The 15,395-nt window shown below is 41.7% G+C and overlaps 1 protein-coding gene across 1 annotated transcript in view; it reads right to left on the bottom strand.

The window, feature by feature from the left end:
- Positions 1 to 15,395, bottom strand: part of LOC311524719 (uncharacterized protein) — a 195,666-nt gene that overhangs the window by 139,888 nt on the left and 40,383 nt on the right. The window contains exon 3 of the mRNA XM_084636105.1: positions 12,183 to 12,230. Coding sequence (XP_084492231.1) covers positions 12,183 to 12,230 — 48 coding nt within the window. The remainder of the gene's footprint in view (positions 1 to 12,182; positions 12,231 to 15,395) is intronic.

Below are 15,395 nucleotides of genomic sequence, written 5' to 3'. Positions count from 1 at the left end.
GAAATTGCTTCTCTAAACCTTGCCCTGATGTGACATATAACCAATGAAACCCATTACAGCTTTATTAGACTCAGGTATCCCTTTGATCTCCCTCACAGCAGCACATTCAGGGCCTGATTCTCATTTACACCAACACCCTTTTATACTCTGGCAATAGATATGTGAAATGCCAAAGCAGTAGAAGGGGACCTTAGTGTAAATGAGAATCAGGCCCTCAATATCATTTTCTTGACCAGGAGACAGATAGTATAATCTATCACTATATTTTTGTACACTTATGTCTCGGGATGCTGTTATTTATTTTTGTTTAAAAATAACTCCAGACCAAGGGGCACTCATCCAAAGCTCTGTGCAAGCTTGACATGTATTTAAGACCACAATACTAAAGGAATGACAACATAAGTTGTAGCCAAACTACGGAACGGCTCTCTCCACTCAGAAATGTTCTCCTATTAGATTCTATGAAATCTTTAGATGCAGCACTAATCCCTTATCCTTATTCTGCACAATTTATAGGCTGGTATTATAGTACTCCACTGATTCATCCGCTCTGTCCTAGGTTATAACCATGTATTACAATATTCCATTCATTCCACCATGTTTCAGTTATGCATATTATGTCAAGGCTGCTCATCTTCCATTGCCAGGCATTCTAGTTCACCTATTTTTGCTTTTCAAGGTTCTCTCATTGGTAGACAGAAATTTATATAATTTTATTTTTGGCTGCATGCCTATGTTTAATTCCTTTCTCTGACACTGTTACTTTCCTGAAATATGCCTCTGTAACCTGTCCTCCTCCCATTCGGCTATAATTTCTGTCCTATAATTTACTACTGGATACAGAGTTACCTTTGCATTACTGACATCCCTAGCAGATGTCTTCATACAACCTGAGGGATCCCAAGCACCTGTCAGCTTTCCCCCTGGTTCTGTTATAAGTAATCCCCCAAAATGTGTGTCAGTTTTCTGTCTCACCTGGTTCCAGTTTAGTTAGGTGGAGCTTATTTCTTCTCTATAGGCTTTTTTCACCTGCTTATCTACACATGGAGACCCTGAAGTTCTCTCCATCTAGCTGGCCCAGCACATGAAAATGGGAACATTTAACAGAAAGCTACCATGAAAATCAGTTAATTTATTTACCTAAATTTAGATTCTAGAATTTTTCACATTCATTTCCCTGTATCGTTGGTAACAGCGTATACTATCCCTGGTTCCTCTCCAATGCTCACTACAAATCAGTCTGTTTGACTCGTGATATCTGACACTTTCACACCTATTAAGCAAATCACACACACACACACACCTACCTTTAAAAAGGAAATAAAAATACTGTTGTTCTAAAATTACCATGTTATTTCCCATATTTCGAGCAGGCACACAATACTATGATAAATGTTTTCTTTTTTTTTAAATGGTGTGTATGTGTGTAAGTTGTTTCTTTAATGCAGCAGTGACTGCTGCTTTTTATTTTTATTTTGGTGGCAGAGGAAAGAGAGAGAAGGGCATGCCTCAAAGCCAGCCCAGACAATGGTAAAAGAGTTGTTACTGCTCTGCAGAGAGGAAGCTTCCATACAAGCAACCTCCAGGTGAGACAGACCTAATACTAATTGCTCGTGGAAGAGCGGAAAAGTCAAACAGCCTGAAAGTGGAGAAATCCAGAGGGAAGAGACATAACAGTGTAGAGCTAGTGATGGCTAAATCTCCAAACATCTGGAAGATTGGTTTGGTTCAGACGCTTATCTTGAACTTATGAGAACAGAAAATCTTTTGAGGACCTCTTAACATAGTCTATCCCTGTTGTGGAGGGGAGGGCATTCCCCTTCCCAACCTGCAGCAGCAGAAGCACACTTCCAGGGAGGCTTAGCAGGTCTAGACTCCACCCAAACTTCTGTGTGGAGAAGTTCAGCCCCTACAGTACTAACCTTGGGAATGGTGCTCTGACTTCTCACTATTCTTGGAAAGGAGGCTCCACTCTCATCCAACATACACACACCTATATCATGTTTCTTGATTAGGTGGCTGTGACACACGCACATCCCCTCTTCACCCTCAACAATGTTCTTCTTGGGAGTGATGACTCCATTGCCCTCCTCCGTAAAACAGCGAGCAACCAGACTGGGCCTCTGAGGCTACTTTTGGATTTTGTGCCTCTGGACTTTTCGTGGGATGGTGCAGAAGACAATAGTGTGCATGTGATCAGCAGAACTGGACTCAAGAGAACAACCTGTCCTCAGGGTCTGCACTATCAGGAAACCCCAGGACTGTGGTAGTAGACTGCCAGCTACAGATAGTGAAGGAGGAGGAACAAGAAGGGAGGGAGGAGTTAACAGAATTTTCTCAAGCTCTGAAAAAGATCTGAGTTCACTCCAAGGGAGGAGTGACAGATTCAGTGGGGTGGTTCCTATTTTTCCACCCACAGTAAGAATTTGAGGATTTAATAGAGACTGTTTTGGTGGGAAGGATTTTGGGTAAGAAAGCTCAGCAAGAGCTTTAAATTGCAATAGAGCCCAGATACTCAGCAGGTGGAAGTCAGCATAACTGTATTAAGCCCAGTGCTATGCTGATTTCCAGCAGCTGGGGATCTGGCACATTGCATTTAGTAGTGCTTGCAAGCTGGCCTGGACAGCAGCAGCCCTGTTAGAGGAGTTCGCTTTGGGAGAGCCAAAGCAGGCAGCAGCGTCCTCACATGTAACTGGAGGGGTTAGCTCCTAATAGCTGGAGGAACTCTGAGTGACCTTAAAGGCCATACATACAAATCTTGCCTGCAAAACCCGTGAGAACTTTTCCTGCTATGATTCTGAACTTTACAAAGTTAGAGTCTCACAGAGTTATATAACCCTGTGTGGTACTTAATGAAGCGCTGGATGTTAGAAAAATAACTGCAATGTTATTTTGCCCCTGGTACGCTTTGCCTTATAAGGCTTAAATCTAGAGCTAATTCACTTGTGTTTTGTGATCTCTATCATGCTGTAATAATAATACTAAGCACTTTATAGCACTTTTCACTTATGAAAAGTGCTTTACAAACATTATCTAATTATTAATCTTCACAACAGCTCTGTGACACAGGTATATAGGTCAATTTAATGTTCTGTTTTAATAAACTATTAGCACTTTAGTAAATTGCAAAATACAAAAACATTAAATTCACTTAAAAGAAACAAAGATAGTGAACAAATTGCATTCCTCTCTTGCATTCTAGATGGGTAATACACACAGCAAACGGTCATAATTATTACCAACTCTGAGGCTTACACAAAACCATAATCTATGTAACTAATAGTTCAGTTCAATATTTAAGAAAGGCCTGTTTCCTACAGATATTGAAATTCAGTTTTTAGTGACAATTTCTATTTTTTCTTCATATTACTATTATGATTTGTTCTTTGTATTACCATAACACCTGGGAGCCGTAGTCATGAACCAGGGTACCATTGTGGTATACAAGCACAGAACAACAGTCCCTGCCCCAAAGAGTTTACAATCCAAATATAAGATGAGATAACAGACGGACAGAAAGACAGGAAAGCACAAGGAAAGAATGAAACAGAATTGGTCACCGTGGGAAGCAACAGTTATTGTCATTAAGTCATATCTGTCTGTCTACACATACACACAGCATTTTATGCAAATGTGCATGCTGCACCACCCCCTTTTGGGTTAGATAGTCTGCTATTCCAAAACACCGCCTGCTTTGCAGGCTGCTGCAGAAGGATGAGACAGACGGCCCTGTCTACTTCCCTTCATCTCTGTGGTGATATGCACATGATGAGGCTTCTGCAGATTCTGGCCATTGTATGGAGAAGGTTCCTTTTTCACTTCAGTTCCCCGCATTCACCCATGCTAGGGCGGGACACAATCTGGTCTATAAAACTCCCTGTACTACTGTATTACAGACAACAAAAACTACATTAAAATAACATTAAGGTTTCAAAGTCAACCACTTAAAAGTTAGGAAATGCCAGATGTACAACCTTAATTCGTATCCCTTGTATATATGCATTATGATACTGTTTTTAATTACATGATCATGTACTATTTACTCCACAGCACCCCTGCCTCACTCAATGCACAGGATGGACCATGGCATGGGGGGTATATCAGGTTTGAGTAGTGAAGAAGACTGATGTCTGTAGGACCACTGCTCTGTTTGTTGCAGAAATTGGAAGCTGTTGAAGTTAGACTTAGGGGATTGAAAGAAGAAAAAGATTAAAGCTGCTGAATAGTACTCTGAATAGAGAACTAGAGTCTATCCCACCTTTGCAACAGAGTTCCTGTGATGCTGGAGAGTCACTTATACTTTTCACAGGTGGTCACTACTTGTGTGTTCCTCATTTTCTGGGTACCTGACTTGAGATGTTGGGTTCTGACCTGCAGAAGAAGTGCTGAGCAAATGGGAGCTGTGCTCATTCTAAGTCTCGTGAAAAAATCAGGTCCCAGGCATCTCCAATTGATACCCAAGGTTAATGAGCACTTTTGACCTTTGTGTCTCAGCTCCTCATCTGTAAAATGGGGATCAGATCTTATCTCACAGGGGTATTATGAAAATAAATTTATGAATATTTATGAAGCACTCATACTACAGTGATTTGCACCAGAGAAACACAAGCAACTTAAAATCTGGCATTTCCTAACTTTTGAATGCTTAACATTGCAGTCTTAATAATGTTATTTTAATGTTGTTTTGGAGTGTAATTTCCTAAGTTTTTAAAAATATAAACTGAGAAAACAAAAATTCCATTATGGGCCACTATAATGATGGCCATATGGTACATTATCAGCAAGGTTGGAACATTTAGATCCACTACACAGACTTCTGCCAGTTGAGCTAATGGAGTAACTGATAGCAGTAGTAGGTTGCCATCCTCTATGTGGCACTAGAAAAGGATGAGACACACTTTACTAGTGGTTTGCACAGATACTTCTGACAGTAGAAGAATGGTGAGACTCAGTAATCTTGGGTTCTATTCCATCCTCTGAGAGGGAGTGTTCTCTAGTGGTCACCTGTCATTTTATCCATTCCCCACCAAGCTTGGCCCAAAAAGTCCTGTCTTCTACAACCTGCCCCTGTCTCAGTCCCGCCTCTTACCCACCCTTGGCTCTTTGTCCCAGTACCAGTCTCCTTAACAGTAACACACTGCCTCATCAGATCATCTCCCTGTCTCCCAGTCTAATCCCATTATCCTTGTCAGCAAATCCCCTTGGCTCCTCATCTGATCTGTCTGCTCCTCCCACCCACTGGCTCCCCAGGCCCCCACCCAATCTGTTTCCCTCCCTGCTCTCAGTCTCCTTGCCCAGCCACTTCCAATCTCCTTGCTCAACCAGGACCATTCTCATCTGCTTTCCCAGCTGCCCAGCCAGTCTCAGTTTCCCCCTCAACTCCCAGTCCCAGTTTCTGTCTTCTCTCCCACTGTCAGCCTCCATTTCCAGTCTCCCCGCTGCCCCGCTGCTCCAGGTCTCCTTGTCACAAAGACGACTCTCTACCAAATTTCAAATTCTTCTCTAACGCATGGGGGCAATCTAGCTTCTCAAAGAGAAAGTCACCAGAATTAACATGGGCAATCACCATATTTTTTCCTAGCCTCATTCCAAGAAACTACTACACCATTTGGCTGAAAAAATTCTAGAATAATTCTCCTTGAGGCAGTTACCCATCATGAAAAATTTCAGCCCAAATGGTTAACGTTTGTCAAAGTAATAAGCAACTGTAAATGGTCTTATAATGGGACATGTCAGGCAACCTTAATAGGTGGTGCCACCAGATCCATCTACAATATGTATACACTGATATACCATTTTATCTTGTGTTTTTATCTGCTGTGCAGTTTAATTTAATTATCTGATAACATCAAGCCTTCTTTAACCCAGAATTTTCCATTTCTCATTCGCCCCTATTTCTTATATGGAAAGAATGATGTATCCCAGTGGGGCTACTGGACAATCGAGGTGCTAACGGAGCACTCAAGGAAGACAAGACCATTGCAGAGAAGCTAAAGAAATTCTGTGCCTCAGCCTTCACTGCAGAGGATGTGAGGGAGATTCCTACACCTGAGCCATTCTTTTTAGGTGACAAATCAGGAGAACTGTCCCAGATTGAGCGGTCAATAAAGGAGGTTTTAGAACAAATTGATAAATTAAACAGTAATATGTCACCAGGACCAGAAGGTATGCAACCAAGAGTGTTAAAGGAACTCAAATATGAAATTGTAGAACTACTAACTGGTATGTAATCTACCACATAAATCAGCCTCTGTACCAGATGACTGGAGGATAGCTAATATAATGCTAATTATTTTAAAAAGGATCTAGAAGTGATCCTGGCAACCGCAAGCTGGTAAGCCTAACTTCAGTATCTGGCAAACTGGTTGAAACTACAGCAAAGAGCAGAATGATCAGACACATAAATGAACACAATACGTTGGGGAAAAATCAACATGGCTTTTTTAAAGGGAAATCATGCATCACGAAACAATTAGAATTCTTTGAGGGGTCAACAAACATGTGGACAAGTGATCCAGTGAATATAGTGTACTTGGATTTTCAGAAAGCCTTTGACAAGTTCCCATACCAAAGGCTCATAAGAAAAGTAAGGAGTTATGGGGGTAAGAAGAAAGGTCCTCTCATGCGTCAGTAACTGGTTAAAAAAAGGAAACAAAGGGTAGGAATAAACGGTCAGTTTTCACAGTGGAGAGAGGTAAATAACCGGGTCCCCCAAGGCTCCGTACTGGACCACTGCTGTTCAACATATTCTTAAATGATCTGGAGAAAGGGATAAACACTGAGGTGCCAAAGTTTGCAGACAATACAAAATTATTCAAGCTAGTTAAGTCCAATGCTGACTGCAAAGAGTTACAAAGAGATCTCACAAACTGGGTGACTGGGCAATAAAATGGCAAATGAAATTCAATGCTAATAAGTGCAAAGTAATGCATATTGGAAAACAGAGTCACCCATACAAAATGATGGGGTCTAAATTAGCTGTTTCCAAGATCTTTTTCTTGAGTGGTGTCATAGTGAGCAGTTCTCTGAAAACATCTACTCAATGTGCAGTGGCAGTCAAAAAAGCTAACAGAATGTTAGGAACCATTAGGAAAGGGATAGATAATAAGACAGAAAACATCATAATGCCACTATATAAATCCATGGTACATCCACAACTTGAATACTGCATGCTGTTCTGATCACCAGTCATGGGGTGTAGCCCTCATCAACAGCCTGGCGCATCCTCCTGCTCATGTTGGGGATTAGTTCAAGGCCAATGCCCATACCTGCAGTCTTCACACCGGCACTCTGTCTCTGTTCCTGTATATGGCTCCTCTCTCAGCTCCCAGGACCACAGCATCCTCTTCTTGACTCAGCCCTCCAGCTAGGTCATCGTCTGTGTTTTCCACTTCCGTGGAGGGAGGAAGATATCTCTGTCCAACAGTCTAGCCATTTTCCCAGTGGCAAGTGGGGGGGACCCAGGCCTGCCCACTACTCCAGGCCTCAACCCAGGAACCCTGTAAATAGCAGCCTCCTGCTGTTCCTCTGTAACTTCAGTCAATGCTACTCTATTTCTCTGGGCCACTTCCCCATGGTCCCAGCATCTTCTTCGCCCTTATCTCAGGGCCTCAGCTGCTCAGTCCCAGGCGCCAGCCACTGCTCTGTCCAAAGTGCTTACAGTTCTCTCAGCCCTCCAGGGATGCAGTCCTTACTTCCTGGGCTCCCATCGGAAAGTGACCTAGTCTGCCCTGCAGTTCCCTTTTTTATGGACCTGCTGGGATCTGATTGGCTATTCCTTGCAGCCTCTCTCCTATTGGCTGCTTCCTGCGCAACCTCCCCAGGGACATTAACTCCTTCTCTGCCAGTGTGGGACGGTTGCCCCATCACATCTCAAAAAAAGATATATTAGAATTGGGAAAAATACAGAGAAGGTCAACAAAAATTATTAGGGGTATGGAACAGCTTCCATACAAGGAGAGATTAAGAAGACTAGGACTGTTCAGATTAGGGGGCTGATAGAGCGCTACACAATCATGAATGGTGTGGAGAAAATGAATAAGGAAGTGTTATTTACCCCTTCACATAACACAAGAACCAGGGATCTGCCAATTAAATTAATAGGCAGTAGGTTTAAAACAAACATAAGGAAGTTCTTCTTCACACAACACATAGTCAACCCATGGAACTCATTGCCAGGGGATGCTGTGAAGGCCAAAGTATAACTGGGTTAAAAAAATGGATAAGCTCATGGAGTATATAGTTCCATCACTAACTATTAGCCAAGATGGTCAGTAATGCAACCCCATGCTCTGGTTGTCCCTAAATCTCTGACTGCCAGAAGCTGGGCCTGGATGACAGGGAATGGATCACTCAGTAATTGCCCTGTTCTGTTCATTCCCTCTGAAGCACTGGCCACTGTCGGAAAACAGGATATTGGTCTAGATGGACCATTGGTCTGATCCAGTATAGCCATTCTTATGATCTTATTTCTTAGCCCCGTTTTATTTAAATATACAGATGAATAATCACAATGGCACCCAAGATGGATATGTCAGGTGAGGTAAACATTCAAAAAAACAATGAACCCTTGGAGCCATGCCCTCCGAATACCATTACCTGTAACTGTCACAATGATTGTTTCACCCGATGTAATCAGGAAAGGAACCTTTGATGGCTTCTGAATATCAAAACGTCTACTGCCAGTTAATGTGAAGTAAGAGGGGGATTTAATAAATACGATGCACCAGAAAGCTGTGTTTCATACCTGTGATACTGAGGCCATTACTTATATTTTTAAAATGTGAGGGAAAATGCTATTGAATATTTTACAACATTTATCCAGTAGGTTGGCATTATGTGAATGAAATGGATGCTCAGTGGCAGAGACATCAGACGTCAAAACCTTGAGCTGTTCATAAGTATCTGGAGCCAAAACTGCAATAGCAAAAATCATCTACAAAAAGCTGATTTTATAAAAATAGAAGTGCACTGCAGAGGGGTATTTTGTATATGATTTTTTAAAATAAATCTGTTAAAATGTGATATTATTCAAGCTTGTAGAACACAACACAAGAAAACTTCAAGTCTGTACATCCATTTCAAGGGTGCTATGACTTCACAAAACCACTTGAACTTTGTTTTTTTCCTATATTTAGCATCATCAGAACGCCTTCATGTGTATATCTCAGCCACCTGCTTTTTGACTGTGGGTTGCCTGGAACCTGCCCCTTAAAGGGCGCCTGGAACTTTACTGGGGAGTCACAGGCTTACCCCACTTTTTCATTGTACTCTCCTTGCTCCTATTTTTTGTTTTTAGCTGTCAACATCTTTTATTGCTCTGAACCAGTTCCTAAGTGCAGTTACCCTGACCCTACATGTTAAGACTTCTTTCTTCCTTCCCATTGGCTGTATTCACTCAGGACTACCATTTATAAAAGGGGGGGGGGAGGAGAAGAATAGCAATAAGCTCCTTTCCTTTGAGGTATGTAGATGCAGCACCTGGTTTCTGATTCCAAGTTCCATTATACAAGGGCTCATCTAAAAACTCTTGGTTTATGGAGCCCTGATTGAAGTCTATAATTTGCTCTGCAGAATGATGAGGGAATGAGAGGAAGATTTGAGAAATGACTGAGTCTGTATTAATGGAAATCCAGGTCCAAATTAATCAATTATAGCTGGCTGGTCCATAACAGAATTCCTGAGGGGCAAAAACTCCACTTTATCTAGATACTTATGTGGTCCCCATCACCATAATATCAGATACAGCAGAAGCAGAGTAGATGGCAGGTAGGTAGGCTGAAAGACTGCAACACTAGTCCATTGGGTGGATGAGGTTCAACAAGGACAAGTGCAGAGTCCTGCACTTAGAACGGAAGAATCCAATGCACAGCTATAGACGAGGGACCGAATGGCTCGGCAGCAGTTCTGCAGAAAAGGACCTAGGGGTTACAGTGGACGAGAAGCTGGATATGAGTCAACAGTGTGCCCTTGTTGCCAAGAAGGCCAATGGCATTTTGGGATGTATAAGTAGGGGCATTGCCAGCAGATCGACGGACGTGATCATTCCCCTCTATTCGACATTGGTGAGGCCTCATCTGGAGTACTGTGTCCAGTTTTGGGCCCCACACTACAAGAAGGATGTGGAAAAATTGGATAGAATCCAGCGAAGCGCAACAAAAATGATTAGGGGACTGGAACACATGAGTTATGAGGAGAGGCTGGGGGAACTGGGGATGTTTAGTCTACAGAAGAGAAGAATGAGGGGGGATTTGATAGCTGCTTTCAACTACCTGAAAGGGGGTTCCAAAGAGGATGGATCTAGACTGTTCTCAGTGGTAGCAGATGACAGAACAAGGAGTAATGGTCTCAAGTTGCAGTGGGGGAGATTTAGGTTGGATATTAGGAAAAACTTTTTCACTAGGAGGGTGGTGAAACACTGGAATGCGTTACCTAGGGAGGTGGTGGAATCTCCTTCCTTAGAAGTTTTTAAGGTCAGGCTTGACAAAGCCCTGGCTGGGATGATTTAATTGGGGATCGGTCCTGCTTTGAGCAGGGGGTTGGACTAGATGACCTCCTGAGGTCCCTTCCAAGCCTGATATTCTATGATTCTATGAATAGTAACCTGCCCCAAAACTGAACCCGTATGTTCTGAGGGAGAGATCAAGGTACCTGGAGGATTCAACACTTGAGGAACACCTATCGCACACCCTGGTGTAAATCACTAGGGAAGGCGGAGGTGAAATACCTTCTACTCTTCCCCTGGAATAAATGCCCCCTTGGCAGAAAAGCCACCACTGGTGCAGGAAGATACAGTTTTCACCTTCTTGTGCTAGTTGGAGCACATTTATTCCCAAGTGTCCAGCTACTGTGAAGCTTAAAAAAGTAATGGATTTGTCATGCTATTGCTAAAATGGAAACAACTCTAGAAGGATTAAAATGATAGGCAATTTACCTCTACTTTTGCCACAACTCACTATACCATTTACGTATTCAAAGTGGCTTCATTGTTTTCAACTTGGATACATGCAGCCTGATGCATCCCTATCCTGGATGCAGTGCAATATTCCTTATGCCATACATCAGTGTTTCCCAAACTTGGGACACTGCTTGGACAGGGAAAGCCCCTGGCAGGCCAGGCCAGTTTGTTTACCTGCTGTGTCTGCAGGTTTGGCCAAGTTTGCCGCTGCAGGCCAATGGGGGCTGCGGGAAGCGGCGCGGTCTGAGGGATGTACTGGCCGCTGCTTCCCGCAGCCCCCACTGGCCTGGAGCGGCGAACCGCGACCAGTGGGAGCTGCGATCTGCCGAACCTGTGGACGCGGCAGGTAAACAAACCAGCCCAGCCTGCCAGGGGCTTTCCCTGAACAAGCGGCGTCCTGAGTTTGGGAAACACTGCCGTACATAATAGTGCCTTGTTTGATCCTGAGTGAAATCGGGAATAGAGGACTCTCAGACAACTGGGCTCTGAATACACAGGGCTGCATGTGGCTGAACTGATAATTACAACTGGGAAAGTGAGGAATTGGCTGGGGGTGGGAATGATGTGCGGAAGGGGAAAAGATAATGGTTGCTATGGTTTATGTGACACACATGAAAGAGTTAATTAATAAATTACAAGCGGCTCGTAACAGTGTCATTTCCCAAAGATATGCTTGATCCAACTGATTTCAATGGAAGCCTCTCAGAGGATTGGGCCGGACATGAACATTCAATGAGAATTTATTCCCTGTGATACAAATGCACCTAAATTACTTTATGGAATTCTACCACTGCTGTTTGTCTATGATAGAAGGAGGCAGACTGGAGTGGATAGCAGCAGCATGCACATCCACAAAAGGTAGGTGGTCTCATACAAAGAACTGTAGCAGAGGAAAGAGATCAGATTGCAGTATATCGTGTGTGTTGGGATAACAGTCAAAGACCTGCAGGCTCGTTCTCTGGCAGAGAGAGGATGGAGGGAGATGGTCACAGCATTAATTACATTTTTAATATGGATGCATGGACTGGAAATATTCAAGAATCACTGGTATAGTACACACTGGTATAGTAGAGTATAGTACCTATACCATATATTTAGACATTCAGTACACACATAGGCAACTACTTAGACTACAATCCCTTTCACACATGGGTTATAAATTGTTAATTTCACCCATTAATCCAATACTTTTTGAAAACATGGAAAGAACAGTTGAGAGACTTACCTCAGCTGTACATACTTTGCATCTTGCTCTATCTTGAGTATCAGAACCCTAAGAGAAAAACAGTTGTTTAGTAAGAAAACTGATTAAAATTATATTGACCAGGAAAATAAATATAAAACATATTAGCGTCATCTCCCTGGCTGAATTAAAGAACAACAGGGCCAAATCTATTATGAAAAGTGAATGCTTTGTTACTCCAGAATCTGGTTCACATTTGATAATTGGCACCTTTCTTGCATTTATAGTTTTTATTTTATGCAAACACTCTTAAATACCCCTCAAGTCAATAAGGCACAAAAAGATAAGCCTGAAACTCACTATGGACAATCAGCTTAAACTGGGGCTCAAGATCGTGGAGCCTCTCTGAGCCTTTAGAAATAATCAAGGTTTATGGTGTTTAACCATCAGTCTCAGGAGAAAATATATATCATGCAGCTCTGGTGAGATAAAGCCCTCAAAAAAGCGTCATGTATTTTTGTAGTACTTGATAGGACTTTGGAGGGAAAAATGATTATCCTTCACAAACAACAGCTTCAGAAACCCCCATCATGAACCCAAGATGTACACATAGAACAAAGCCCAGACACGTCTCCCCACTCGAGTGTAAAACTTGCTCACAGTTTGATCAGCAATGGAGCAGGTTAACATGTTAGAAAATACTGTTCAAGGCCACTGCCTCTCTCACTAAAACTGAAAAACTGGGCACAAAAAGGCAATGCATTGTACATCATCTGGTCAGAAGTATTACTACTGAAAATTGTAGGTGGTGAGCAAAAAGTGGTGCTGTAGCAAAAGTCTGTTGTGTATGTCTGTTTTAGATTCTGACCGTTCTGTGACCTACCTGAGTGCATCACTGTAGTTCTGGACCAACACAGACCTTTCCTTCTGGCCATGAGCTAGACAGGGAGTCATGTCCTCTGTGAACGTTATACTCAAACAATTTTCCTGTGGTCAGTGAACCCTGAATCTGTGGTGTGTATGTCTCTCTGTTGATACAACAGTTGCCATACCAGTGTCACAACTGGGGGTTCATGCTCCATGTAAGTTTACTTCCCATTTTAAAAAAATAACCAATCTTAGGTTCCAATCCTTGCAGGTGATGATCAGATCCTCAGGGGTGATGAGTACCCTCAATTTCCACTGACTTCACTGGGAGTTGTGAGAGCTCAGCAACTCTCAGGCAGTGCTATGATCCTGGCAAGGCTGAGCCCATTCATCTAACTACGAAAGGAAGTTTGAATTTCATCTCTCCATGAAGGACTGAAACAATTTCAAATTTAAGCCTGGATAGTTTAAATAAAATCTTGCTCTTTCCTTTTGTGAATCAGATAAGGGATGACCCAAAATACAACTAGAAATCAAAAGAAAGAAATGAATGTGTATGCTAGAGAGAAAGAGAGCCTTCCTGTGGTTTAAAATAGTCTCATCATAGTGGTATCCTTCCTATGGTACCATTTTACTGGTGATTTTCTTGTTTCATCAACATTCTCATGTCATTTCATAGATTCTTGTTAACTTCGGTCCATTTGTAGTATTTATATTGGAGATGTTCATCTATGTGAATATTAGTGGCCACTCTTAAAACCTTGCAAATTTTGCCTTTTTGCATGTAATCACTGTGCAAGAATAGAACATTCATGACTGATTTCCAAAGCAGAGCCCCAAAAGAAGGCTTATGAGTGATGAGTGATCTAACAAAGGGGAAGACCACCTCACATTCCCTCTTAGATCACTGAAATGACTAACTGCCAGTGCATCTGAGAAAGGATTCCATTAAATATTCCTGTTACTTAGGAAGCTTCTCTTTGTACATCAGTAACAAACAAACAGAAGGTTTTTGAAAGAATGGGGCACTGAAACACTGGCAGTTCTCAGAAGGAGGTTGGTTTGCCTGTTTCTCACAGGGCTGAAGTCTGATATTTAAGGAGTTCCAGCCTGTCTCGTACTAGGGAGCTGAGATCCAAGAGCAATATGGAACCTTTGAAGATAATCCATACGTTCAAGTGGGCTTTCTGTTGGTTTCTCCAAGCAGTTTCTGAGGCATTTAAGTAAGGGACTCTTTAGCTAAAAAAGATCACAAAAGGGGAGACATGAGCAACAGGCTGTGAAATACTGAAGATGAGGTTTTTAACGCATGTTTTTCCTGAATAAAAAGCTAAGATGGATAGAAAAAAACTGAAACCACTTAAGATTTATGAAGTCTCTCTCTCTCTCTCTCTCTCTCCCCCTGTTAATTTTTTCTAATACTTGACCTTCTTGTTCAGTTATCTCACAGGCCAGTATTCCAATAACTACCTGTTTCTAACAATGACCTCTGTACAAAACCTCCAGTGTTTTTAAAAAAAAAAGGTTGATATTTATTTTTTAAAGTTGTGGCTATTGCAACATATACTACACTAAATTCCTGGGGAACCATGTCAGTCTGCAAAATCTCCAGTGCCTCCCGCTACTTCATCTCCCTGGAGTCATATATAACCTTACTAGTTGGAACTGTAGGTAACCACCATCATGGGGAATATTTTCCTCCTACATTTTAGAACAGTATAATTTATAACATGATATGAAAACCAACATAAATTAGTAATTCAATCCCTATATTCCAATTTAATGAATTAGAGGCTTCATTGCATTATTGTTTTGTGCCACTGGACCAATCATTTGGTTTACAAACAGAATGTATTTCTTTATTAATCAATAAATGCATATTAAATAAAGGTATCTTACATAAAATTATGCTGATATCTCACAGGGGCCAGCATGGAATTGTTTAAAATATTATTTTCTTAGTTTACTCTCAACAAAATTAAATAAGAATATGAAATTTGTGTCTTCATTTTAAACTCCTTTTAAGAGGACAGGAATGAAGTTATTGCCCGGTGGCAACTGAGGAGCACTTATCAAGATAATTATTTTAGGATTACAGCTCTGAGCTTTATACAATGTGGTTAAGGATCATTTTGGACATCCACTGAGTAACCCATAGTCAAAAAAGGGCATGACAAACAAATGGCACAATTATTGTATTTGGGTACTTGCAACACTCTTTCAGATAAGAAAGAAAAAGTGAGTGCTGGCTACTTGGGGATGAATCAGCCCATAGTATTTATTTATTTAACAGTTGTAAAAAATAATTCATAACTAGAAGAATTCCACCACAAATAATTTCCAATCTCTGGAGAAGAAGAAGAAGAAGAAGAAGAAGAAGACGAAAAG

The sequence above is a fragment of the Lepidochelys olivacea genome (genome assembly GCF_965140295.1).
Source record: "Lepidochelys olivacea isolate rLepOli2 genome assembly, chromosome: 8".
Classification (NCBI taxonomy): domain Eukaryota; kingdom Metazoa; phylum Chordata; order Testudines; family Cheloniidae; genus Lepidochelys; species Lepidochelys olivacea.
Note: the sequence above shows the minus strand (reverse complement) of the source record. Positions and strands in the feature narration are given on the sequence as shown.